The sequence below is a fragment of the Mauremys mutica genome, chromosome 21, assembly GCF_020497125.1.
Source record: "Mauremys mutica isolate MM-2020 ecotype Southern chromosome 21, ASM2049712v1, whole genome shotgun sequence".
Classification (NCBI taxonomy): domain Eukaryota; kingdom Metazoa; phylum Chordata; order Testudines; family Geoemydidae; genus Mauremys; species Mauremys mutica.
The window spans coordinates 17,468,585-17,495,327 of NC_059092.1; the positions used below are offsets into that span (position 1 = coordinate 17,468,585).

Genomic DNA, 26,743 nt, shown 5'->3' on the forward strand with positions numbered 1-26,743 from the left:
TCCTCAATGCCATGTGCTTCAATATGTTACTGAATGAAGATTTTAAAGTTAATGACCAAACACATGCAGCTACAAGAAATGTGCTAACAAATTTGACTTCATAAAATTACTCTTTTTTTAAATAAAACAAAAACCTGTGAATCATTCAGAGATTTTCACACACGTCAGCTTTCCTCTCTGATATTCTGAGAGAGAATAATGTCCTTTTATATTCTAATTTTCTCATTTGCAGGTTTTCATCACAAACCCCCAAAGAAAGCATCCAACAATAACAAAAGACCTCTTAAAATATATACATAAAACGAAGCTCAACTGAAGTGGAATTCAACACACTCCAAACCTATGTAAGACAAAGGTTTGTTTACATTTCCAGAATATGCAGAGCATCTTCCTCACATTGTCCAATTAGGGAAAATCTTCTACTCTTATATTTGACCCCTTGCTATGGTTTGTCTTTTTTAAAGAATGAAACTAAAATACACTGTAATTATTTTGATTCAGTTATTTTTCTGCTCATTTTTCCATGGTAGCTTACAGAAAACTGCCTAAAACCCAGATTTTTTTTAAGTGCTCAGCATTCAGTAGTTCCCAAAATTTGACACTAAATACTTACATTTGGGTCTAGGAGTGACATGCTGCTGTACAAAAATACAGTTTACTTCACAACTGACAATGGAAAAAGTGAGACAGACATGAAAAAGAGGCTTCAGGGAGAGAATTATCTTGGGCACCATTGGTGATTTTCACTACTTATGGCCAATCAACCACAGAATTCATAGTGTTTCTGTAAATTCCAAAACATTTTTAAAATCTTTCACTAATGACCAAGCCATAAAAGGATCTCAAGTATACCAAAAGCACTGAGACACTCTACTACAGTTTCAGAGCTCATTTAATTTCCGAGTCAACCAATGGCATGTATGTTTATTGCAGGAGAAATTCTGCCTTTATTTACATCCCTAAATCCCACTGAAAGCAATGTGAAATGCATTTGGAACTTGGTAAACAATTTTATAGATTATACAAACCATAATAGGATGCATTTCATTCTCCATAGCTCTGCATTGTTAACAGGAATAAAAATAGTAGGAGGAGGTCTATTGAGTAAGAAGGTGCTTTTTCTTTTTAAAAAAGTAGTTATTCTTGAAATTAATGTTATGATGTAATGTACATGTTTTATGATGCAAACGATATAATGTTTATTATTTTATATTCCATAGTTTGTAAAGTGTTTAAAAGCATTGTGTGTTTCTTCAATATGAAAGGCACTATCTGTAAAACTTACTAGTACTTGCTTCATTGAGTCTGAATTCACTGCTTTGGTTAATAAGATCAAAACATCAAAATTTCTCTTTTCCAGAGACTCATCTAATCTTGCAACATTAAGATAAAAGTTACAGGGAAAATGAACTACCAAAACATAACTGATATTGATAGTTTCTTATTAAAATGTCACTTTGTTCCACTGGGGCAATATTTAGTGTTGTGAATTTCTGAGTTCTTCACTCCAGGTTGGAGATTTTAATGTCTCACAACACTTGTATCCAGTAAATATGTAGGTGAGCTGGGCTTCTGCTGTTTCTTTTCTTTATGATGGATAAAGCCCACGAAAGGTACAGATATTTTTCTTCCTTACATTTTAAGCCTAAGAGATATCAGGCATGTCACATTTGATCTTCTCAGAGGTCTCAGTGATGTTTATTTCAAGTTCTAATATGTCTGAAGGTGTTAAATCTTTAACAAAATGTTTCCTTTATTTAAAATGTTAATTTGTCACTGAAAAATAGGAGATAGGATATTAAGTGAGGCTGTTTTTATGGTTGGCCTGTCTCTTTCTCCTCTTAATTGCTCTTGTGATGTCACCATTTCACTAATTCTCCACTCATCATAGTCTTCCAGCCTAGATAAGAACTGAATTTCTAAATTAAAAAACAGCAAAAAAAACTCCTTAAAATAAGTAATTAGAAGAACAGAAGGAAAGAAACCCTCTTGGGGCCTTTTCATACATCATAAAGAAGCCAAAAGGAGCAGAAACTCAGTTGTTTTCTTTCCCTTTGCAGGTTCTTCTGGAATGAGTTCAAACAGTTGTTTGACGAGAGTAATTATTTTGATTAGTGAGTTACCAGTTGTAAAATTCTGTTCACTAAGAGATGATCAGACTATCTAAATTAATATTACAGTCATAGTGAATTTCTTAAAATAAGAGTTTTCAGTATTTTTCTTTTGGAAAGTAATTGGTCAGCAAGAGAAATATTTTCAGCTCTGAAAACTTACCCTACTTACTCATCAACTGAACTCTTTACCGAACAGTTCAGTTACATTTTGCATTACCATCATTGTGGAATCCGTCACTGAAGGATTTTAAGAACGGGCTAGACAAACATCAGTCAGGGATTGTCTAGGTACATTTGGTCCTGCTTCAGCACAGAAGTATAGACTGACTAGATGACCTCTCAGGGTCCTTTCCAGCCCTACTTTTCTATTAGGCTGTTAAGTCTCTAAATCCATTTACAGTGTTTCCATTTACAGTGTTTATCACAATTCAAGAAGGTGAATGAGAATGAGGTCAACAGGATATTTGTTTGTTGAAATAAACTCAGTTCCTTGATAGGTTTGTTATCATTACTCTAATTTTGACCACATACACTTTATACTGCAATATTGAAATAGCAGAAATATTGAAGCAATCATCATGCAGTTGACTATATGAAGCCCCTAGGAATTGAATATTAAAGATTTTTTGACAAGCAAACTCTTCTAGAAGTGTAAGGTTTTCTTGTAAAGAAATTGATAAAACTTCTCAAAGTAATAGCAAAGGGTTGTAGTGACATCTCATTAGTAGGACTTATTATTTTTACATAGTATACTACAGAAAATTCACTAGTATTTGGAAGAATCAGTAACTACTACACTCTTGTCTAATAACAGAAGTCTGTTTTGCGATGCATTGTCCTTATGTTTCATGCCTGTTCACTTCTACATTCATGCACAAAATTCAGAATAATTCGTAGTGGGTCTCCCCAGATATTACTGGGGATTAGTACCACATTTTGATAGCTGAGGTTTCTGTTGCTCATGTTTGCTTACTACGGAGGCTGTCTGGAGAAAAGGATTACTATACTGTAGCAATTTTCTTCACACCAAGCTGATCACTGTTTGGTTTCATTTAACAATGCATCCATGATAACCAAAAGCTGTTAACCTACCTGTCACTGCTGGTACTACTGCTGCTGCTGATTGAATCACTACTTGACGATCTACTCCTAGAGCCGCTGCCACTAGGGGACCTTGTGGGTCTAGATGCTTGGCTAGCCAGCCTCTGGGGAGACTGGGTCCTAGACTGGGACGAATGTGGTGACCGACTCCTGCTGTGCTGGTAATTCCGTTCTGGCCTTCTGCCTCGTACCTCCCGCGTAATATCATCCCTGTAGATATCCCTGTGTACCACACTGGGCAATGTAAACTGCTCCCGGGCCCTAGGTTCATAACGGGGGTCATGAGCATCAAAACGGTTTGGACTTCGACTCCGGGAAGTATAATAGAGCCCATGTTGTAATGTCCGCTCTCGAGGGTCTCTATAGTAATCCTGATCGTAATGTCTTGTCCGATCAAATCCTCCCGTCCCCCGTTCATGGTGTCCATAGGCACTATGTTCATAAGCACGCTCCCTGTTATCTGAAGCCCTGCATTTATAAGGGGGAAAAATATTTAATCAATCAGACAAGGGTAAGCAAAACAAAAAGCAAGTCATGCAAACATTTACTTCAGCACTGACTTTATTTTTGCAGCTGGTTCTCAGCTAAACAGCAATAACCTATTAAGCAAACACTGACACACTTAAACATTTTACTTGACTCCAAAGTTATATTTATACACAGTAGAGCTGAGCAATCATTTTGCTTTAATCATAAATTGGGCTTTCATGACCAGTTTCCTTCAAAGCAGAATGTATCAAATTTTTTCACATTTTAATGTGGAATTTGAATTATTTTATTTTTAAGTAAGTCTTTATACTTTTAAGTGAAACCATTTTCTCCTGCATCCATCATCTAGTTTTTAAAAATGTGTTAATGAATTTTAACATTTATTTTCCATCTTATTATGTTTCTGCAGAAATATTGTTACAAATTAGGCTATAGCCATGAAAGCCTCAATGCAAAGCATGACCCAGAAGAAAGAAGCTGCTTTCAAAAGGGGTTATATCTAAGGTCCTACTTCATTCGTGATATTGTGGACATGGCAGATTCAGCAATATTAGGCTTCCACAGCAATTTTCTTTTAAATTTGCTTACGCTGCGGTCCCTAATTTTGCATACATGTTAAGGTTTAAAACCACACACTTGTTCCCCAATTAATACATTAAATGATCTTGGAGCGTTTTGGGTAGGGGTGAACAGGGCAGCCACCCATGGTGCAAAGGGGGCGGAATGGGGGGGAAGAGACTGGGCAGAAAAATGATGGGGGGGAACACAGTAGGGGCTAGAGCAGCACAGACAAAAGGGGGGCATTACCATGCCCCCTGCAGGGCTCTGCCCTTACCAGTTTCTTTCCTCGTTTTTCCACTCTCTGCCCCTTTCCTCCCCACCCACAGCGGCTTGCCCGCCCTCGTTACAGCCCTGTAGTTGTAGCAAATTGTCTGGTTATCAAAAAATTCACAGGTATAACATAATAGTTGAGTTTATATCGTTCCAACAATTTTTTCTTAAACAAATAGGTCTAATGTGGCTTTTCCAAATTATTGCTGTTAATAAAGGTCCATTATTACTTTTCCACAATTGTCCATGTTTTGTCCACAAATCAGCCACAATTATTTGAAGATCATTCCGGGATTCAGATTGGATCTTAGTTATCTCCCCCAGAGAAACCCAGAAAATTAGGTTATCTTCTTTAAAACGTTTCCATCCTCATTACAAGGAATTTTGATATTATCAGACTTCTACACCTGAAGTCCTGGGTATGTTGCTCCTCCTAAACAAATATTTTGATTGCTAATATCAGAAAAATAAATTGCTAAATCTCAAGGATAACTATCAAAGAGGATGGAGGTCCCAAAAGGGATTAAAACCCCACATGAAGAGAGAAATTAGCTTTGCTGGGTATGTTTAATTGTTAAGATTTTCAAATTGGTATTGCAATCAAAGGATTTATATATCCTCCCTATGTCACTGAAACACATTGGTTTAAAGTAGCTAAGGCCCATTCTGTGTTTCAATATTAAAGACATTTTGTACATCATTGGAAGACAGTTCTATGTTCTAAGAATGTTAGCGTGCTATCTCAAATAAGGGTATAGTTTAGTCAGGTACCAAGATGGTATATCTTCAAGACATGTCTACAATATGACAGATTAAGAATGATAGAGAACACATCAAATGTTTGAAAAACATATTTTCACAATTATAAATATGCCAGTGTCTAGGTTAACTTCAAAATCTAAGTATCCATTTTATGAGGAACATTTTAACCTCTCTCCTCTAACCTTCTAAGATTCTTCCTGGAGAACCAATTAATTATCAATTCCCTGGATCTTAATAACCCAACTCACTCCATAGTTCCTCTTCTTCTGCCGCATCATAGGATTTGTCTTCTATCAAAAAATCGGGAAATATTTCAGTTTTTTCAAACTGGTAGCTGGATTAGAATCTTCCTTGATGAATATCTTCAAAAGTTACCTCAGTAATTTACAAATATGCCCCACAGAAGCCCTGGATCCATAATCCCTACAGTATACCCATCCTATGTTTCTTACACTCTGCCTCACCTTAAGGTTGCATACCAGTAAGTGCCTGCCTAGGACTGCATTTTTTCCTCCCAACTCTCTTTAAAAAAAGCTAACCACACTAACAAAATGTAAAATAAAATCCCAATAATTTCTGTCCTATTTAAAATTCATTACATATTCTTCTACTTCCTTATCTGTTGCTTGTAACTATGGCATTAGAAAACAATTTCAATGCCTAACAAATAAGAGTTTCTCTTTCTTTCCCCCTTTTGAAGGAACAAGATCAACAATTTTATCAATGATTGCATTTAGCATCCTATCAAATGTTAGCCAGTGAAAGATAATTTAATGATGTAACAGAAAAAGCAATACTGCTAGAAGGTTACTGTTATAGCTGACATAAAAGAACAAAGTCCTTATCCATTAAAAGGACACAGAAGACAGACACAAGAGCTAGCAGAGCTGAACATCTAATAGCTACAGTGCTTTTCTGATTTATCTATTAGTACAAAGAACTACTGGAGTTAGTGGAAAGAGAGGGTTTGACTTGGGTTAGGAGAGGGGCTAATATACACAGGGCAGGGCATACCAACCTTTTCCAAGTGTGGAAACACGACCTATATTCCCAATTAAATCTAGGGAGAGAACTGTGAACATAACTTCCCCAATTTTGGCCCCTCTTATAGGGGTAATCCACCTTCTTAATGGGTAAGGGTGTCAAATGATATTTTAGATGAACCAACAAGAAAAAAAATCTGAGTGACAAGATAAAAAAAATCCACAGGAAGTAGTCCCAAACTGAAACCATAACTCTGAAACCCCCAGACTTCTTTCTTGAGACAGTTGACACTTAGAAATGCATCCATTATTTTAATTTCCGGCCCTAAGTCTGAATCAAGCAGCTGGTAGAAGTACACCCAATGTATGAGGGAATGCATCATGGCTGGCCACCTGGTATCCTCTATCCACCTTTGTAGCCATCCAGCCCAGTCAATTTTGATTGATGTATCCACAAACTGATTATTAGCACCATGTCCTTAAAACTAAGTACCTTTAACTGTGCGGTAGCAAATGGCTTTTTAAGATACTAGATAGTAATCCACTCCCCTTGGCTGTACACCATCATATACATCTTGGCTGTATACCATCCCATAAATTCAAGGCAGTGGTTCTTATTCCAGTACTTTTAGAAGGACTATAATTTCCAAATTTTAGAAATGTCCATCTTTTTTTTTTTTTGGCAATACCATCAGGAAGAATAATCCCAATAACCTGGAACTGATGTAGATCCAAAATGGAAACATCAAAAGCTGCCTTCAATCTTCTTCATCCAATATGTATTTCCATGCCTAAATGTTGTTTGTAGAATCCAAGATGCTGCATCACTGAAGTCTACTAGAAATTTTTGGTGACAATCCAATTAATATATAAACTGTATACAGTAAAAACTGAGGACTAGGCATCAAGCTTTCAAATCTTATTTTCTAGTATTCCGAAGATACTCCATATAGAACTTGTGCTGCAGCAATATAGCTCCATCTGGTAGCAGTGATACATCCAAGTAAGGCCTTAATTTTATCCAAAAAATGGAATCATTACTTCTAGAAGAATAACTCCAATATCGATGCTGGCCACAGGAAATCTTCCATCTTAAGATCACCTTATTTCAAGAGTAGATATCCAACCAGCTGCAGAAAACATCCTCTATGGATCCACAAGATACCAGCCACTGGGATAGGAATCACTTCCGTTTCCAACCCAAAATAGGAAACATAGATAATTCCCAAAATTTTGAATCCATCTGGGGGCCCTATATATGAGTTTGCGTTTCTCACCATATCAAATACAAAATACCTGCCTAGAGAAACCTTGGAACTTACCCATCAAGTCTCCGCTCATAACGTCCTTCCCGTGCATGAAGTGATGGTGGGGGGCCATAAGTGGGGCCCCCCCCACCTCCTCTGAACCCAGAAACCTCTCTACTACGGGATGCTATGGAAACTGTATCATCCAATCCCCGAGCAGCACTCGGAATGGTTCCTGGTTCATTATAATCCGTCCGTAGGTCTCTATCTCCCATTTTGTTGACAGAGTTGTGTGCCTTCTGTGCACTTTTGATGTCCACAAAATCCACAAAGGCTGCCACTCCACCTTCTGACCCCCTTTTGGGGAGAATTTTGACACTTTCGACACGTCCATATCTGCAAAAAACAAAGCAAAGCAAATATATTAATGCTAATACTGAAGTGTAAAAAATAATACATATTCAAACAATTGAGTCTTCTAAATAGTAAGTAAACTAATTTCAAAATAAGGATTTGGGATTTTTTCTAGGCAGCTGTTTAAGAGGAAAATTACCATTTGTACTTTCAGTAACTATTTTCAGGCTTCTTTCCATTTTGATGTGAGAAGCATTTCTGGTTAAGCTACCAAGAGATCCATCTTAATAGACTATATTCCCAAACAACATCCTGAGAAGCATTTCTGGTTAAGATGGATCTCTTGGTAGCCTAATAGGCTATATTCCCAAACAACAACATCCTAAGAAATAAAAAGGCATTTATAGTTACAATGGTACTCTAGTTTTTACTCTGATTTGACAATCTCGAAATAATTAGCCTTATAAAACTGTCAAAATAATTACAAATAAAAAAGTTGCAACACTAAGAAAAAACTTGACACAGCTATTTTACTACTCTGATCTAAATTTAATTAATTCAGTGTTAAAACAACGTTGTTAATTCCGATACTGATTTCTGATTTCAAACTTATTTATTTACAATAGCTTCTTAGTTCACTTGTAAAGTGTGACTCACAAATGCACCTCTGGACTATGCTACTAGAATTCAACTTTAAACTCTCCATTATGAAACAGTAACACACTAGTTACATTCATGAAAGCTTTAAGAAATACTAAGCAGGGTGTTGTCACATATGTTCTGATGTTAAGTAACCGCAACACTGTATAAGTTGTAACCATGGCTTATTAATAAGAGCAAGGATTTAATGAATTATGGATATGAATTCAACTCCTTGCAAAAAACTACAAGCAACATACTACAAGGACTTGTATAAACTGATACAAACAAAAAAAATTTAAAAAACGGGAAGATGAAGAGTATCTTGTGTTAAATATGTTTTTGAAACAGTTTAGAGGCACTATGTATGCCAAGCTCCACATTAAAATTTTGAACAGCCAATTCACTCAGTCAAGAAGTTTCTAAAAAGCAGATAATGGCATTTTATTGCGTACGTTCATTAGTTACAAAAAATAAAAAACACTTCCAAAATGTAAAATGCAGAATTTGGAAGCTCTTGACAAACTGGGTTGGAACATGCAAGAGAAAGTGTAAGACATTTATAAATTGTAAAGAGAAGGATATTACAAAAATGAGTATTACTGAGTCATGAGGATACAGTAAGTTGCTATAAAATTTGTGATAAAAAAGGTAAAATTAGACACAGTTAAACCTTAAGCAATTATCAAAGCTGTTCTCAGCTACTTACTCCAGGAGGAAAAAGAGGTCACAATCAATAGCAAGCATATCATGGGTGAAGATTATTTCAGGAGCTATGTTTGACTGCGTTACATGCACGACTTTCATTAGTAGTTTAAACAACATTGCAAAAGCTACTCCACGAGTGGACTTTCCAATCAAATGCTATCTAAATCTAGATGTAGATTCCATCTTCCTCGGTTTCACACAGTACCGAGCATACTGTTCACTCTTCAGTAAATAATACATGCAGCTAACAAAAGCATCTTTAAAACTAAGTGAACAGGTTGCTTGCTGAATATAAAAGCCTTAGGCAGCACTGTAAATGAAAAGCAGCATGGAGACAGAATTTAGGGTATGTCTACACTGCCCACATTACAGCGCGTCCGCAGCAGTGCCAACGCTGTAACATGGGCAGTGTAGTCACGCTTTATCACTGGGGTAGAGCTCTCCAGGCGATAAAAAAAAACAGCCTCCAACGAGCAGTGGTAGCTTTACGATAAAGCACTGTCTACACTGGCGCTTTTCAGCACTAAAACTTTTGTCTCTCGGCAGATGTTTTTCACACCCCTGAATGACTAAAGTTTTAGCGCTGAAAGTGGCAGTGTAGACACAGACTGAGTTAGAAAGTAGAGGTTACAGTGTCTGGCATTTTAAAACAAATACAGGTACTGCCATTTGCCTTAAATCAAAGCGAAAGTAGAACAGTCTGTACCTTGACGTTCACCTCTTTTATAAGACTATGATAAGTTTTGTACAAAGTATGCCTTGTGAGGTATCATTTCAAAACTCAATTTGCTGATCATTATTGTTCTGGTAAAATGTGTGTGTATGTATGTAAAGTTATAAAATTCTACTTTATGACATTATTGAGACATAGTCCAAGTTTAGAAAAGCAGCCAGAAACCAGTTCCTCAGAGACAAAAGGCAAACTGATGCCTCAACAAACAGCTGGAGGTTCCTATTCCCACAATCTTTGTCTCCTGAACCCCCAGTGAAGAGGATTCTCAAAGAATAAGAATAAATTCTCAAACTATAATAATGAGGGTCAGACCTCAAGTTATGTCTCTGCTTCTCTATCTACCCACATGACATCAACAAGATCTGAAAAACAAAGGAGCGGTGGCGGATTCATGATTTTGCTACCCCTAGGCCCTGAAATAATAGCTGCCCCCCGCCCCAGCCCTGCAACGACTCCACCCTTTCCCCACCCCCATTCCAACCCCTTCCCCAAAGTCCCCACCCCAACTTTGCACCCTCCCTGCCCCTATTGGATGCCTTCCCCAAATCTCCACCCTGGTCCCGCCTCTTCCCCCAGTGCGCCTCATCCTCCCTCCTCCTCCCCCCTGCGAAACAGCTGTTTCGCAGCGCAAGCGCTGGGAGGGAAGGGAGCAGGACGCGGCGGCACGCTCGCGGAGGAGGCAGAGGTGCGCTGTTACTACACTAGTGGGCCGGGGTCAACCTAAGATACTCAACTTCAGCTACGCAAATAGGGTAGCTGAAGTCGGCATATCTTAGGTTGACTTACCTGGCCGTGAGGACGGTGGCGAGTCGACCGCTGCCACTCCCCTGTCGACTCTGTTTCCGCCTCTTGTCAGCTGGAGTTCCGGAGTTGACGGGGAGCGCATTCAGGGATCGATTTATCACATCTAGACAAGACACGATAAATCGATCCCCACCGACCAATCCAGCGGGTAGTGAAGACCTGCCCATAAATTTGCTGCCCCTGCAAATTTGTCAGCCTAGGCGATAATATGCCGCTGCAAAGGAGGCAGCACTGAACTGGAGGGGGAAGAGCCTGACTGAAAGGATTTCAGCCAGTAAGACTGCTAGAACGTGGTGAGAGATCTTTGCTTTTAATTCACTTAGCTTGTTAATTTAGATATTAGTTGCGTTTTGCTTTTCATAGTCTTATACAAATTCTGACTTTTATGCCTCATTACTTGTAATCACTTAAAATCTATTTGTAGTTAACAAACTTGTGTTATTTAAAAGCGTGTGCTTGGATTAAAGTGCTTGGGAAACTCCATTTGAGATAACAGGATTTGTGCATATAATTTTCTAGTAATAAAATGACAGACTTTATACGCGCTTGTGTTGTAGCGCCCAGCCCTCTCCTGGACAAGAGGCACATTTCTGAGGAAAAGTCTGGGACTGGGAATTTGCTGGTGCTGCTCTGCAGAGTAATTCAAGAGTGGCTGGCCACAGCACTCATACAACATAGCTGGGAGTAATTTACATGCTAGATATTGTCTGAGCAGATCAGGAATGGTTGCTCTCACAGCGTAAAAAGCACCATTGGTCGGAGAACTGAGGGAACACAGCTGTTCAACAGTCCAGACTGCACCCTGGGGGTATCACAGATATGAATATTACAATTTAAAAGCACTTTACAAAAACCCTCAGAAGGTTATACCAAGATCACTAGAAAAATTGCACTGGAATAAATTCTCAAAATCCACAATTTTCACTCTGAGTTTTTCCTGCATTTACAGAATATTCAAAGGCTACTGTCAGAAGGAGGGGCTTCTGAAAGTTTCCCCATCAGATCAGATGAGGTTGTGGTAGGCTGGATAGTTGTATTAGGACTTGCATTTAAAACAATATTTGCAGAGACCAGAAGAAAAAGGAATATGGTAGAGAAATAGCGAGGGGGATAATAAGAACGTACAAAGAAACAAGATGTGTAAGAGTAAAGAGGAGAGGATGGAAGGAAAAAAGTGAGCAGAGGCCCTTTGGGTAAAGTGAGATTAACTGTCCTCATGGTCATTTATGGTAATCTAAGTATTTACTAGTGTGACTGAAATACATCTGATTCCCACCAGAATGTTTTAAAAAATAAAACTGGTCCCCTACAAGCCTAAAAAAAGAAAAGATGAGAAAGAACTGAGTGTTTCAATTTTGTTTTCCTTTGAGTCTCTATGACTTCAGTGTGTAGTACCAAGTGTATCAATTTGCATTTTTATTTTCTCAACATTTACAAATCCAATTTGACAGCGTTTTTCCATACTTTGTTTTTAGCAACAACTGAATCATGAACTCCTCACAAAAAATATCCTAAAGACCTTTGAGAGTCCAATTATATATAGCCTAGCTAACAATGTGGTAGTGCCATCTGTCAGTTACATTTCACACAAGTGCTCTTAAAATACTGGTTTCCACTTACTATCCTGACAAACGTCTTATTTTCCCATTTTGCTAGTTATGGCACTTCCAAGTTTATAAAAAACTGGTTAAAAAAATATCCAGGAGCTGTTTGTAATCACCATAGTATAAATTGAGATCCAGTAATCTACCAAATGTTCACCTATGCCTCTATTTAAGCTATGGGAGAACAAGAAGTGCAGTACATGTGGTACATCAACAGAATTTGATCCTCATGCACCAAAGCAAGCAAAGCAATACTATGTCTTTTATACCTAAATCCCAATTTATCTATTAGCAAGTTTTATGTTAAAACTTACATGCTCACACGACAATTTGCTTGACAAATTGTTTTAATTCTTGTGTAAAAAACTACCTTGAGTGCTGTGAAATGCAGAATCATAATTTTATTTATTTCAAACAAAAAATACTCTGTTCAATCTTTTGTATTTTATATTACAAATTTACAGGGGATTTAGTGCAATAGTCTGGCTGATAATACAACCAATCTTCGCTGAATGCCTGAAATCATTTTCCTTGCATGTTAAGAGGAACAGATATCCTCACTGTACAAAAACCCATGGATTTTCCCCGTGGGCTGTTTAGGCAGGCAAATGCATGAGCAATTTAAATTACTCTGGTATCCTACTTCTACGGTAGAAATAGTCCTAAATAATCCAACTTTAATTGAGACGATTCATTTTAATCTCTCCTCTATCTAGATGCTAAAATGTATACACGGCTTTAGTTTGCTGCACTATAGCCCTGAAGTGCAATAGGGATGATCTGTAATAATCGCCCTTCTTGGAGGGTGGCGGGGGACAAGCAAGTGGGGGGGGGGGAGCACGAGAGAGCAGTAAGCGTCCAGAGCCAGCTGCTGACACAGGAAGATTTGCATTTTCCTTGCCCCAACGCGGTCTGTGCCCTTTGATTACACACACATCCTATAGTACCCCACCGTGAGGATTAATCTGTCTAGTGATCCGACCCAGCCCCACCCATTGGCTGCTCTCCGAGCTACTCCTGTCTTTGCAGTTGCTGCTAGAAGGGGAACCGCATTGCTCCATGCTATTTGATCCTAAAGGGAGAGGAGGAGAGATCTGCAATGCTGCATCACAAGACAGGTTACTGCAGCAAAACAATACATTACAAGAAAATGAGACTTTCTAGAGCGCTGGGGGAGGAGAAGCAGTACTAAGGCTACATTTCAATACTGTGATCGCAAGTTAAAGCAAGATGGCGGGAGATACACTGCAAAGAGCAGCTGCAGAGGAAACAAGGACTTTGAGTGGTGCAACCTTTGTCCACAATCGGAAGGGCTGGGAAGAGGGGACAAGAGGACAACAAAAGCCATCACGACCTTCGGTAACGTTGGCAGAGGGGCTCCTCTGAAACCTTCAGGTCATGTATTTATATCTATGCGTCAGCCCTTTCCAAGAAGCGTGTTTCACAATCACTGGCAGTCAGAACAGAAAACAAAGAAGATCGTTTGCTGTGCTCTAGCTCTACCAACCCTAAAGAAAACAAGGCTTTTTACTGCCTCTTCCTATGTCTACCTCATGCTGATTAATCATTAACTACCAATGTGTAGACAGGCAGTTATTAATCTCGCTATACAATGCAGCATTTCAGTGATTCGCAGCAGGAAGCAGAAACTTCAGGAACTATTATTGTTTACTGATTATTCTGTAAAGAAGAATGCAGAGGTCATATCTTTCTCTGTCTGGAGAAGCAAACCAGAGTTATAAAATACAGAGATGGAAGAGACCTATTAGGTCACTGAGTGCCCCTCGCTGTCAGTGCAGGATTACAACAACGGGCTGTAAACAAGTGTGGTGTCTTTTTTTCTTTTTCAATTGCTAGATCATTATTGTTCAGTCCGACTAAGCTACACTTACACTGATCCATCTTTTCAAACACGGAAGAGGAATTAATTATTTAAACTCTGTTTTTTCATTGTAGAGCAGGCATCTCTATAATCAAGCAATGAAATCTCTCTGGGCTCTCGGTATGGCTGCTGTGCGGCGCACGTTTCTCCGTCCCTCACCCCCATTCTCCCCTCCCCCCGCATCTCTCCCTCACATACAGGCAAACAATGGCCAGTCTGGGAAACACTTCCCTCCACCAATCCAAAGCCAGCTTCTCTCCTCCTCCCTAGGACCAACGTGTCACTGAGACAAAGCCCTGCTGACTGGGGGAGGAGACAGAAGAGACAAGGCAGCAGTTTGCCAAAGTCATCTCTGCCTGAACAACTTTCTTTAAGCAAATCAGTACCAAGGAAATTAAAAAGCTAAAGGCAATAGCTATTGCTGGGTCATAAGGGTACCTTTGCATGGCTGATGTTTTTGACTGCAACAATTAGCCACTTGGTTTCACCACAAATTAGATATTTATCACAACTATTCACTCTTTTGAACAGTTACAGCTATTCCTTAAGTAATTTTTTTTTTTAAAACACAGGGCTATTGTAAAGGAGTTGGATGGCAAAAGACTTTTTAAACAAATATTTTAATTTGGTTTTACTCATATAAATTAGTTAGAATCTCAAATCTATTTATTACCTTTATTTCAGGCAAATTCTGCTTTAAGAAACAGGAGGCAAAGAATCGGTTTTTACTGACAATTCAAATTTTTTCTTTAATTATACATATTTTAGAAATAAAATAAAATGTCTTGTCTCCCCTTGTCCCCTTAATTGGTGTAATCTCAAGAGGAGCTCCCAGCAAGCCCACCAGCCCCCTATGCCGATATTTTCAACACTGCAAAATTGTGTAATTTCAATCCCAGGTGCAGAAAAGCCTCTACATTTTTGCTTCAATCTCATTATCAGTTAGCATAATAAAATCCTATTTACAGTAACAAGACAACAGCAAACAAAAAACTAATTTATCATTTCCGTTTGTTTCTGCAACAGTAGATACTGACAGTGACACATCACAAGGTGTGATATTACAGCAGGACACCTGCACAGCTGAAATTCGTTTGTCAGGTACAAAGCAAAAAGCCAAATACCTTCAGCGTCCTGAGAAGTGCTGCTGTTCTACCTGTGCAATGCCCAAACTCTCCCTCTTTTTAAAATTATTATATAACTGAAGGACACAGATCCTGACTTGTTAGAGTGCTCACACAGTCTGAAGCTTTGTTGGCCAATCATATTCTTCTTTTCCTGCTGATATTTTTTATAATAAAATAACATGAACTGATATAATCCTTATCCAGATGACTAGATCTGCCTGACTCATTTTATAACTTTAAACTAGTCCAAAAATTAGATGCCAGAGACTATTCTAAATCTGTGCGCTCTCTTTCATATTAAGCAAAACTTTACTGGTTAAAGGCACAGCAATGGAAAATATACACATACTAAATGGTAACACAGGCTTATATAATCATTCCTATAGGGTTTTTTAGCTAGCCTAGCAGAGCTTTTTTAACCCAGAGCTTCTATTCACTTGAGTTCTAGAGTATTCCGCTATTCAGGACACATCAGTTTTATACTCCTAAATCCTTTGAGACATTTTTTTGCCTAGCAGAACAGGACAATAAGGAACTAGTGCAGGTCAATGTAATGCTTCTTATATGCCAGAGGAATAACAGAATTTCCAGTTGAATCACTACACACCCTAGCCTAGTCTATAACATAGTACAGATTCAGGAATCACTTGGACAACAGCTGTCACTAACAAATCCAAAGGAAACAGTGCTTAAAAGATTTAACTATAGTTTATGGTTTAAAAGCCTAACAATGTAGATGGGACAAAACCATCTTCTGCACCATTACATGAATGGTACAAAAAACTGTCTTGTCAACACAATCAGTAAAAGTTTTCAACACCCACTGCTGGAGAGAGAGGCCATGAAACTACAACATGAAGGGACTTAGGGTACGTGTAACAATGTAAAGAATAATAATACGGTAGCAAGTCTCAGAGCATGGGTCAATTGATTGGGACTCATTAAGGGTCTAAAAACAGCAGTGTAGATGTTCCAGGTGGGTCTGAAGCCCAGATTTGGAGAACCTCCCCACTCACCAGATTTCCAAGCCCGGGAACGTCTACACTGCTATTTTTACCCCATAGTGCTAGCCCAAGTCAATAGGGGCTCTGAGACTGGGGGAAGAAAAGAGAATGTCGGTGCAGATATGACTGTGTCTGTATAGGGTCTAGCACTATATGGCCCTGACCTTGATTAGGGGCTTTGGGCATTATAATATAAATATGAAATAAAAATAGACAACAGAATAAAAAGTAATAACATGTCTGACCTGATGCTTGTGTATATTTTTATCTTCATCTGTATTAATCACCGCATGCATTTACTTGTCCTACATATCTCAATGTATTTTTCCATTTGTAATTATTCTCTGCATCAACAGTTACATTATGCCAAAAGTGGCACGAAACTTACAAAACCCTGCACACATTTATTATCACCCTGAGACCAGAGCAGCATCAGAAATACAAATCTTGTGAATTCCACTCTGCTAAGTCCAGTGCTCCCCTTGAAATCTGACAAAATGTTTGGTAATGCACTGGTAGGAAAGAAAAGAGACAAGAGAACTTATAAATAGATACAGAAAAAGAACTGAAGCAAATCTGAAACAAACAGAAGCTTGAAAGAGGCACTGATAAAAATACTGGAAAATACTGAATCTGAAAAAACCTTTAAAAATACAGATACAAAAAGCAACAAACAGAAGAAAACAAGAACTCTAAAATCAAGGTGACTTTAAAAAAAAGGTGGAAAGATAAAAATGGTAAAAAAGGAAGGAAAAAATATTTTAAATGGTTTTACAAGATTTTCAGGGTAGGGAGAAGCAAGATCATATAAAAATATTTTAAAAATTGAGTGTACTTCCTTTCCACCCCAGAAGTGGCTGCATTTCAGTGGTGTGGAAGCAATTTATACACAGACACCCACCAGGTTACGCAAACCCGCACTTATGGAAATAGTTGGGTTTTTTCCTCCACGTAATGGTCGAGTATACATTTCCATCTTATGCAAAATTCAAGTTACGCAAGACGTTCCGGAACAGAACGCTTGTGTAAGTCAGGGAGCGTCTGTAGTAATAATAGATACATATAGGCTGCATAACACTTAGGGATACTTTGAGATGAAAGATGGCATGAAAATAAATGCATCAAGTTTAGTTTGTGTTTCCCAGGGCCCAAACAAAAAAGTTTGCCTTTAAGACAGAGTAGCCTGGGTGGCAAATAGTCAACAAAAATATAACCTTGGTCCCCCATCCTTTGCAGGCTAATCAGGTTATTGGTGTAAAATTCAGAACAGGCAGAAAAAAATAAAAAGCTTCAACTATAAATGCCCTAATTTACAAACTCCATAATTCACGTGAAAAATGGCAGACACGCTCTCCTTCTTAGTAAGGATTTAATAACACATGCTGTAGTAAGATCTCTTATTATTAAGGCTTCATTAAATTACCCACCATACTATGCTATGAAGTTTCCAGTTGCAATCTAATAATTAAGGATGAGTTTTGCATTGAAGTACATCAAGTACTATACATGTCAAATGAACAAGATACATACCGTTGATTCTTTTTTTAATTGTGTCCTTGTCCATTCACAAAGGATGTCTTTATCAGAGATATACTACTGTGTACGCGAGAATTCATTGTACAAAGAGAGTCTAAATGATGAGAGAGAATTCACTGGACTACAACACTAAACAACAAGGTTAAACCAAAAGAAAAATGGGAAAATGTAAGTAGTTTTCTCTGGTCACTTCTCTTGAAGCTTCTCGACCACTGGAGGTTGCCCAAGGCCTTGGCCCACATAAGCCATAAGTCTGTCCCACTGGTTCTTCTAGGTTTAAGAGTTGAACCTCTTTCTAGAGCTCCTTCCCTATTAAGCCTCTATACGCAAAGTATCGTGCAGAGCTCTACAGATAACACTATATAAAGATAAGTGCCATTATGCAGTTTCCATTAGCCTGGTAGAAAAAACAGCCCAACAAAATACCTCTGCATTTTTACATTGGGACATCTCAAATTACGTAAAAGGAGAAGGAAGAGGTTAAGAGTTCTTTTCCTGCTAGAATCAGCTTTTCCTTGGTCTCCAAATTAATGCTACAGTGCATATTCATAATTGTTAATCTTACCCTAAGCAACCTGAAAACTGTCTGATGTTATAAATACAAAGTGCAGGTTATTAAATACAAAAGGACTGACTGCTGAGTTTTACAGTTAAAGCCTGCATAAAACTTTAGTTGGCACTTTCATTAGACCAACAGGATATTTTACATTTCTTTGCACCACACAAACGCCAACTTCTTTCAATTTTCAGAGAACCCCAAATTAAGGTGGTTGGTTTTAGCTGTGCAACTCCTTCAGTGTTAATAACTGGAGAATAGCTACAGTACACTCCATCAGATATTTTGGAAATTGAATGAAATATGCTTATCTGGTTTCAAACAAATGGAAATCCAAAATTTTCCATTTTAAATATCAGGCCTAAAATTTGTTTTCTGCTTTACTTCAAATTGAGCCATGTGGTGAAAAATATTTCCATGGCATTTTCATTCATAAGGGGAAAAAAACAACAAGTTAATCAGAACTACGTTCCCAAGCTTGTAAATATACAAATTTTAACAACTCAATTCTGTCCACATTATCAGAGATACAAAACTGAATTCACTACATTCACTAAAAAGTGAATTCACTAAAACTTCAAGCCAAGTTTAAACAAACATTCAAAGAAAGGTACCCTGATGAACTCAGCTGCTAATCATTACTGCACTGCCACTCAAAACAACCTCAGAGACTGTTCTAATTTGTTAAATTATATCTCAAACGCTGATTTACAAATACAGAAACTTACATAGGGCTGCTGAACCCGCCAAGTAGCTGAACTTAAAAGAAGCCAAGAGCAGTATCTACTATAAACATCTCTATCCGAATTTTAATTACTACAGGCCTGATCCAAAGTCCACTGAAGTCAATAGGTGACTTTCCATTGAATTCAATGACCTTTGGATCAGGTTCTATATTGGTTCTTGGCACCGCAGAAATCCCAAAAATAGCTTGATTGAATGACTACTTGTAGCAGACTGCTAACCTCATTCATGCTGCTGTCCCTTCAAGATTAATCTGACTACTTTGGAAATGTTGAAAATATCTTTAATGTAACCATTTCTGCTTACTACAATTATCAAATGATACCCTTGATCTGATCTACTGTACAAGTTTTTATTTTCTTTTGAAATTTAACAATATACTGCAGGATTGAAATAATATTAAGACATTCTTGTAAAATAAATATAGATGTTAAGAGGCAAGCAACTCGCAAGGCCAGTTTATACCACTGATCCAAATATTGTATCTTTCTCAACACCAAGTCCAAAGTGGAGCTGATTTCTGGACCAACACCTTGTAAAGAGAAATTTGGAGTGTAAAATTAAAGCACGAGGTTTAAAGTAAAGGTAACAGAGGCCACCAATAATTTGTGGAGTACTTGCTGACTGGTTCTGTAGAGCAGACTGGTCTTATGGTGCTGGCCTTCCATGTTTCCAATATGGTACATCACATTAAAGACAGCTAAAATATATATCAAATGCTTTTCTAATATTACTTTTCCCTATAAGCAGCTATAGTTGCCATAGGGATGTTAAAGCAATTGTGAGTGAGAAGGGAGGTGGTCTGCATGATTATGAATGGGAGAGTTCTCTTTAGATCCAGTTTACACTATGCAAAAGTTTGAGAAATTCTATATTAGTTTCATCAGCACATCATGCAAGAATTAAAGCCACTGACATCATGAGAACACTAGCATCCTAATTTTACTATGGGAACAGACAGTATGAAGACAATGATTCAGAGAAGTGCTTTAATTATCCTACTCCTACTGTTTTCCAGTAGCAGTGCTTCTGGATAGCAATATTCTTCCAGCTCTGCTTCTCCAAAATTTATTTACAGAGACTTTTACTGAGCTTCCAGCCCCCAGGGTGGATAAATATTAATGATTATTTAAATAAAGGAAAACTTTTATTTAAATTGATGTTTATTTTGTTAACTTACAATAAACTTGTTTTACAAATAAAGTTGCTTAAAATGAAATCTGAATTTAATACAAAAAATAAGGCCTAAAATTATAAACTCTTAAAACATTTAAACAAAAAAAATAAATCCATAAGTCCATGAGCCTCTATCAAAAAAGCTTTGAGTTAAAGACTACTTTTCTATATAAAGAAAGAATCAGGGAAAACACATCCAACTTTTGAGGTCAAGCTTTACCAATTCGCACATGTACTGTATTAAGGGCTTATTCTGGTTCAATAAAAATATTAAACATACAAAACATATAAATTCCAGTTACCATCCTAATGCAGCTTGACACAAATCATGAGCAAAAAGTTAATCTAGTAAATAAGCTAATATATTCACCACCATTTTCTAACATACTAAAAATGAAAAATTTATAGAATCTGAAAATATTAAACTATATCATTGCTTAAATATATACTTATAGTGTACCCTCCTAGGTAGTAAAAAGATGTACCAAATATAATGTGAAGGCTCTTAGTTGTAAATCAACATGTTTTAACGCTTATCTCAACCAATGAGAATGCATCTTTCTTTAGGAAAGAAGTACATATGGAAAAGTTAATTAAAATCAATTATTTAAATCAAGGCTTTCAATTTGGTGATTTAAATCTCCCTGATTTAAATGAATCCACCCTGCCAGCCCTTAGCAAAAAACAGCAGTTCTTGAGGGTGTCTCATTAGTAGTACTTCTCCCAGCAAGCATGATGCTTCAGGGAGCCCTCAACTTCAACAGTAGCAACAGTTAAAGAATCAGTTTATGAAAACCATTAAGGTGATTTATGTGACGAACTGAATTTTTAATATAGCTTCCCCACTTTTATATCTTAGCCTAGCTAATTAGCCATATGCACTCTTCCCAAAGTGCTCATGGGGCATATAATGGTTGCGTAGAGCCAGAGGAGGAATTTAGCAAAGTCTTGTATCAGGGCAAGTCATCCATTTCTTCGGTTTTCATTTTTAGCTTGAACTGTCTCGGAATGTCTCATTCTGTAACCTTGGCTTATTGACACCATGGCTATCAATGGTTGGTTGTTTGGGGGATGTTTTCTGTGGGAAATGTCCCAACTTTGACTATCAACAGTAGGCATACTGAGGAGTCAGGGCACACGTGTTTTTACCATCATGTCAGTGGAAACACCTGTGCCCTGTCCACACTAGCACACCATCAGCAGAGGTGCACTGATGGAAGATTAAAAAAAAAAAAAAAAAAACACCACACAGTATAGATAGTCAATGATACTTTTTGTACCTGGGTTATCCAAGAATGACGTGCTAAATACTTTTGACACCCTACATAGTAAATCTTTGCTGAACTTTGTTTTCATTTTTGCTTTACAATTCTCATTTAACATATCATTTCAGGAGATGTACTAGAAACACTGCAAAGTCAGCACATGAAAGATTTTAGTTTTACTTCTGTTACAAAGTCATCTTTTTGATGGGGTGGAAAGCTTTTAGAAATATGATTATACATAAGGGAAGTAAAATGATCAAGTGTATGGGTAGAACAGCGAAGGTTTTGACACTGTTTGATCTATTAATTTACATGGTGGTGTGGGGAAAAGGAACCGTTCTTTAAGAGAGAGGACACAGAATATTAGGGTTGGAAGGGAAATTTAGGAGGTCATCTAATCCAACCCCCTGCTCAAAGCAGGACCAATCCCCAACTTTTTTTTTTTTTTTGCCCCAGATCCCTAAATGGCCCTGTTAAGGATTGAACTCTCAACTCTGGGTTTAGCAGGCCAATGCTCAAACCACTGAGCTATCCCTCCCCACATCTTCCTATGCTATACATAAAAGCAATTTGCTTTGTTGGAAGAATCCAAGGCAGCAAGAATATGCAACTAGGCAAACACGGATGAGCCGCTGTAGTCACTGCCCTCCATTATACACATGTGAAACACTAATCAAAGTTGTACACACATCCAAGAGCGAACTTGGCTCAATATATTTAAGTAATAATCTTGTGATAGTGAAGTTTCAGGATTCCTCCTCCCCCGAAAAGCTACGATATAAATGTGTTAAATCAGTAATTTGTATATTTTTAGAACAGGCACTCTAAATGAGTGGTTAAGAGCAACAAGTAGATGGTTCAGTTTCAATCTTCCATTACATGACCTTGGGAAAGTCGCAGTACATAGACATTAAGTAACTTCTCCATCTGTAAAATGGAGATACTACTACTTACTTAGTTTTGTAAAGTGCTTTGTGACTTTCAGATAAAAAGCATTATAAAAGTGGAAAGTAGGACTTTTACCAAACAAGTTACCTGTGGTTCATGACCTATATGAGCCTTAGCCACATCCCCAGAGAGGAGAAAAAACAACCCTTACAACAACCCAAAATAACATTCCTATTATTTCATGAGTAGTCCATTTGGTTCTCCTAATGTGATTCCCAGCTCTACCCTATTAAACAGGGGAAAAAACAGGGATTTAGCTCCCAGCCCTTGTTGCAACGAATTGCAGTTGTGCCAACTGGCTTGACCATCTGAGACTCTAGCAGTGGGGACCCCCAAAATCACCAGGTAATTCTTCTCCATTCTCTCTAGATTAAATGGCCAAGAAAGACGCGTCAGACGGTGAAATCTGGTCTTGTGTGTGCTTTTACTCTATACTTTGCAGATTTCAAGGAGGAGACCAGCATTTCTCAAATTGGGGTCCTGACCCAAAAGGGAGTTGCAGGGGAGTCACAAGGTTATTTTAGGTGGAGGGGTCAAGGTATTACCACCCTTACTTCTGCGCTGATTTCAGAGCTGGGTGGCCAGAGATTGGCAGCTGTTACCCATGCTGCCAGTTCTGAAGGTAGCGCCCCACCGGCAGCAGCAGAAGGGTGGCAATACCATACCATGCCACCCTTACTTCTGTGCCTCTGCCTTCAGAGCTGGGTGGCTGGACAGTGGCAGCAGTTGACTGAGGGCCCAGCTCTGCAAGCAGCAGTGCAGAAAAAGGGTGGTAACATACCATGCCATCCTTACTTCTGCACTGCTGATGGTGGCAGCTCTGCTTTCAAAGCTGGACTCCCAGCCAGCAGCAGCCACTCTCCAGCTGCTCAGCTCTGAAGGCAGTGCTGCCACCAGCAGCAGTGAAGTAGTAAAGGTAGCAGTACTGCAACGCCTCCTACAATAACCTTGAGACCACAACTCCTTTTTGGGTCAGGACCTCTACAATTACAACACAGTGAAATTTCAGATTTAAATAGCTGAAATCATTAAATTTACTATTTTTAAAATCCTATGGCCATGAAATTGACCAAAATGGACACTGGACTTGGTAGGGCCCTAGCTATAGGGAAGATTTCACATGGACCTATTCAAATAGTTTCTTCCCAGAAACTGCTCATTGGTGTTGAGAGGCTATCCATTCCTGTTATCTTTGTAAAGTGGTCTTTATAGGAAAAGTTATCAACCAACTGCCTTGTAAACAAGATAGTTTGGTAGCCTCTGTGCCATTTCTTAAGTAGGAAGAGGTGCAACGATTCACAGGACTTGCAGGCGTAGTCACGAATTCTGGAAGTTCATCTACTCCTGAAATTTCACTATTTTCAATTCAAAGAGGAAAACTTCCTCTATCACCCTGAAACTTAAAGAGTTATTTCTCAGTTCACAGCCACTGTGTGCTAGGTGGTTTTAGAAATCCCACCTAAATATGTGATTATGAGCCTATTTAAGTAGAAGTTTCAAAACAACCCAAGGGACTTAAAAGCACAAGTCCCATTGACTGCAAACCTAAGTGGAAGAGGAGGAAAGCTGAAATACTTTAACCAGGCTATACTGACTTATGAATATTCAATCAGAAGGTAGATTGCCAATATAATACAGGCTAGTTGCCTATCAATTTTGTTTGATTTGGTGTTGGTCTCACAGTAAGAAGGTTAATGAGGACTTTTACATGTCTTTTGTAGCATGGATGAGCAGTTTAAATCTGAAACTTCTTAGAAAAAAATTATGTAAAATCTGAAATTCTACAAACTATAATCAAGTACAAAACATCCATGCTTTGTCATTTACAACTATAGAACAGGAAGAAAGAATAACATAAATAAAAAAATCTGATTTAAAATATTATGTTGATTCAAATACAGTCATTTTTCCTAAATTCTTTTTATCCACTCTGCGGTGGAGACATTAATATTAGCTCAATCTCATGTTTGACTAGAAGCTATATATTTTTACTTATCTAGAGGGAATGGATCGCTCACTCAAATTCACACCACTCCAAAACCAACATATGCTAAATGAAATTATAAATTTGAAATCACTGGTGCTTTTTGAAGAAGCTAAAGGAGGATTCATTTCAGAGAGGAGAACTTATTAGATACGCATAATACTAAATGATGAAAACCCAACTGGCATCCAGATCTGACTCTCAATTACGTATGGGGTAGGGGATAGCTCAGTGGTTTGAGTATTGGCCTGCTAAACCCAGGGTTGTGAGTTCAATCCTTGAGGGGGCCACTTCGGGATCTGGGGCAAAATCAGTACTTGGTCCTACTAGTGAAGGCAAGGAGCTGGACTCAATGACCCTTCGGGGTCCCTTCCAGTTCTATGAGACAGGTATATCTCCATATATTTATTTTTTTAATATGCCTACCATCATCCTCCCAAACTCACGGACATGAGGTCCCTACAACCAATTTGGTACAGTCTCCAGCTATGGATATAGGGAAGTAAACCCACTTGGTGTAGTAGAAGATGTTGGAGATCAATTATTATTCTGCCAAAACAGCTCTGCCACTCTTCTGGCTTTGAAATGGTTTATGCTGAGCAATTCCAATATTGCGCTGATAAGATTTAGAAGTTCATGCTTTGTGACTAGGCTCACATTTAGTACATCACATCAAAAATGAGACCAAGAAAGTTTTAGCATTAGTTTACAAAATTAAAATATTTTTAAAAGTTGTTATACTGTTTATATATACTGTTATACTTTGTTATACTGTTCCTTTTTTACAAAAATGCAAACAAAGCATAGTTTCCTTTGCCTTTAACACAAAAGTTTATATCGGGGTAGGCAACATATGGCACGTGTGCCGAAGACGGCACGTGAGCTGATTTTCAGTGGCACTCACACTGCCCACGTCCTGGCCACCAGTCCAGGGAGCTCTGCATTTTAATTTAATTTTAAATGTAACTTCTTAAACATTTTAAAAACCTTATTTACTTTACATGCAACAATAGTTTAGTTATATATTATAGATTTATAGAAAGAGACCTTCTAAAAATGTTAAAATGCATTACTGGCACGCAAAACCTTAAATTAGAGTGAATAAATGAAGATGCGGCACACCACTTCTGAAAGGTTGCCGACCCCTGGTTTAGATGGCTAATATAGTTGATGAAGGCTCTTAGATCACGTGAAAGTCAAATGCCATGTTGCCTAAATTGTGAGCTTTTGTAGCTAGTTTTTAAGAGAATAAAGAAACACTTTTCCAATTCAAGCACACTAAATATTTCATGATTCCCCACTCAGTGTATGCACAATGTGCCTCAGGTGGCACATGACCAGGATTCAACACCAAATTTGGTCCACTGGTTGGATTATTAGCTTCCCCGGCTTGGGCCAGGTCACAACCTACCTTTAGGTTCACACTGAAGAGTTGGGTCCTTGGTAATGTAGGAGTCTGAGAAGTATAGCAGAAGCCAACAATATAATTTTACACAACAAAGCGCATTTCCAAGAGTTCTGTTTTAAGAAATATGTTTCAGATTCGTTCATACACACAGTCTTCATAATAACGATTTTATTCTGTTACCAGGTTAGTTTCCAGTTGTCCTTTATACTTTGGTACATGGGAGTTTATTCTTTAAAAAGAAGCAAATATCTACAATGGCCGGTGATGGGACGCTACAGAATTCTCTCTCAGATGTCTGGCCGTTGGGTCTTGCCCACATGCTCAGAGTCTAACTGTTCGCCATATTTGGGGTCGGGAAGGAATTTTCCTCCAGGTCAGAATGGCAGAAATCCTGGAGGTCACTTGCAGATTTAAACTAGTAAATGGTGGATTCTCTGTAATTTAAGGTCTTTAAACCATGATTTGAGGACTTCAGTAACTCAGCCAGAGGTTATTGGTCTATTACAGGAGTGGGTGGGTGAGGTTCTATGGCCTGCAATGTGCAGGTCAGAGTAGATGATCATAATGGTCCTTTCTGACCTTGAAGCATATGAGTAAGACTTTAATGTTGTGTTGTGTTTTTGTTTTGATTTGTTACGTGGACAGGTCTCTCTTTAAAAGTTTATATTTTTATTCCTTCATTCCAAGATTTTATATAACATGTGCTGCAATTATAGAGTACAGTAGATTGAATAAAAAACATCA

At 38.1% G+C, this 26,743-nt stretch overlaps 1 protein-coding gene across 1 annotated transcript in view; it reads right to left on the reverse strand.

Annotated features, from left to right (window-relative positions):
* SPEN (spen family transcriptional repressor) overlaps window positions 1-26,743 on the reverse strand; it is a 94,258-nt gene that overhangs the window by 57,965 nt on the left and 9,550 nt on the right. The window contains exons 2-3 of the mRNA XM_044996175.1: window positions 7,603-7,923; window positions 3,207-3,683 (exon numbers count right to left, since the gene is read on the reverse strand). Coding sequence (XP_044852110.1) covers window positions 3,207-3,683; window positions 7,603-7,923 — 798 coding nt within the window. The remainder of the gene's footprint in view (window positions 1-3,206; window positions 3,684-7,602; window positions 7,924-26,743) is intronic.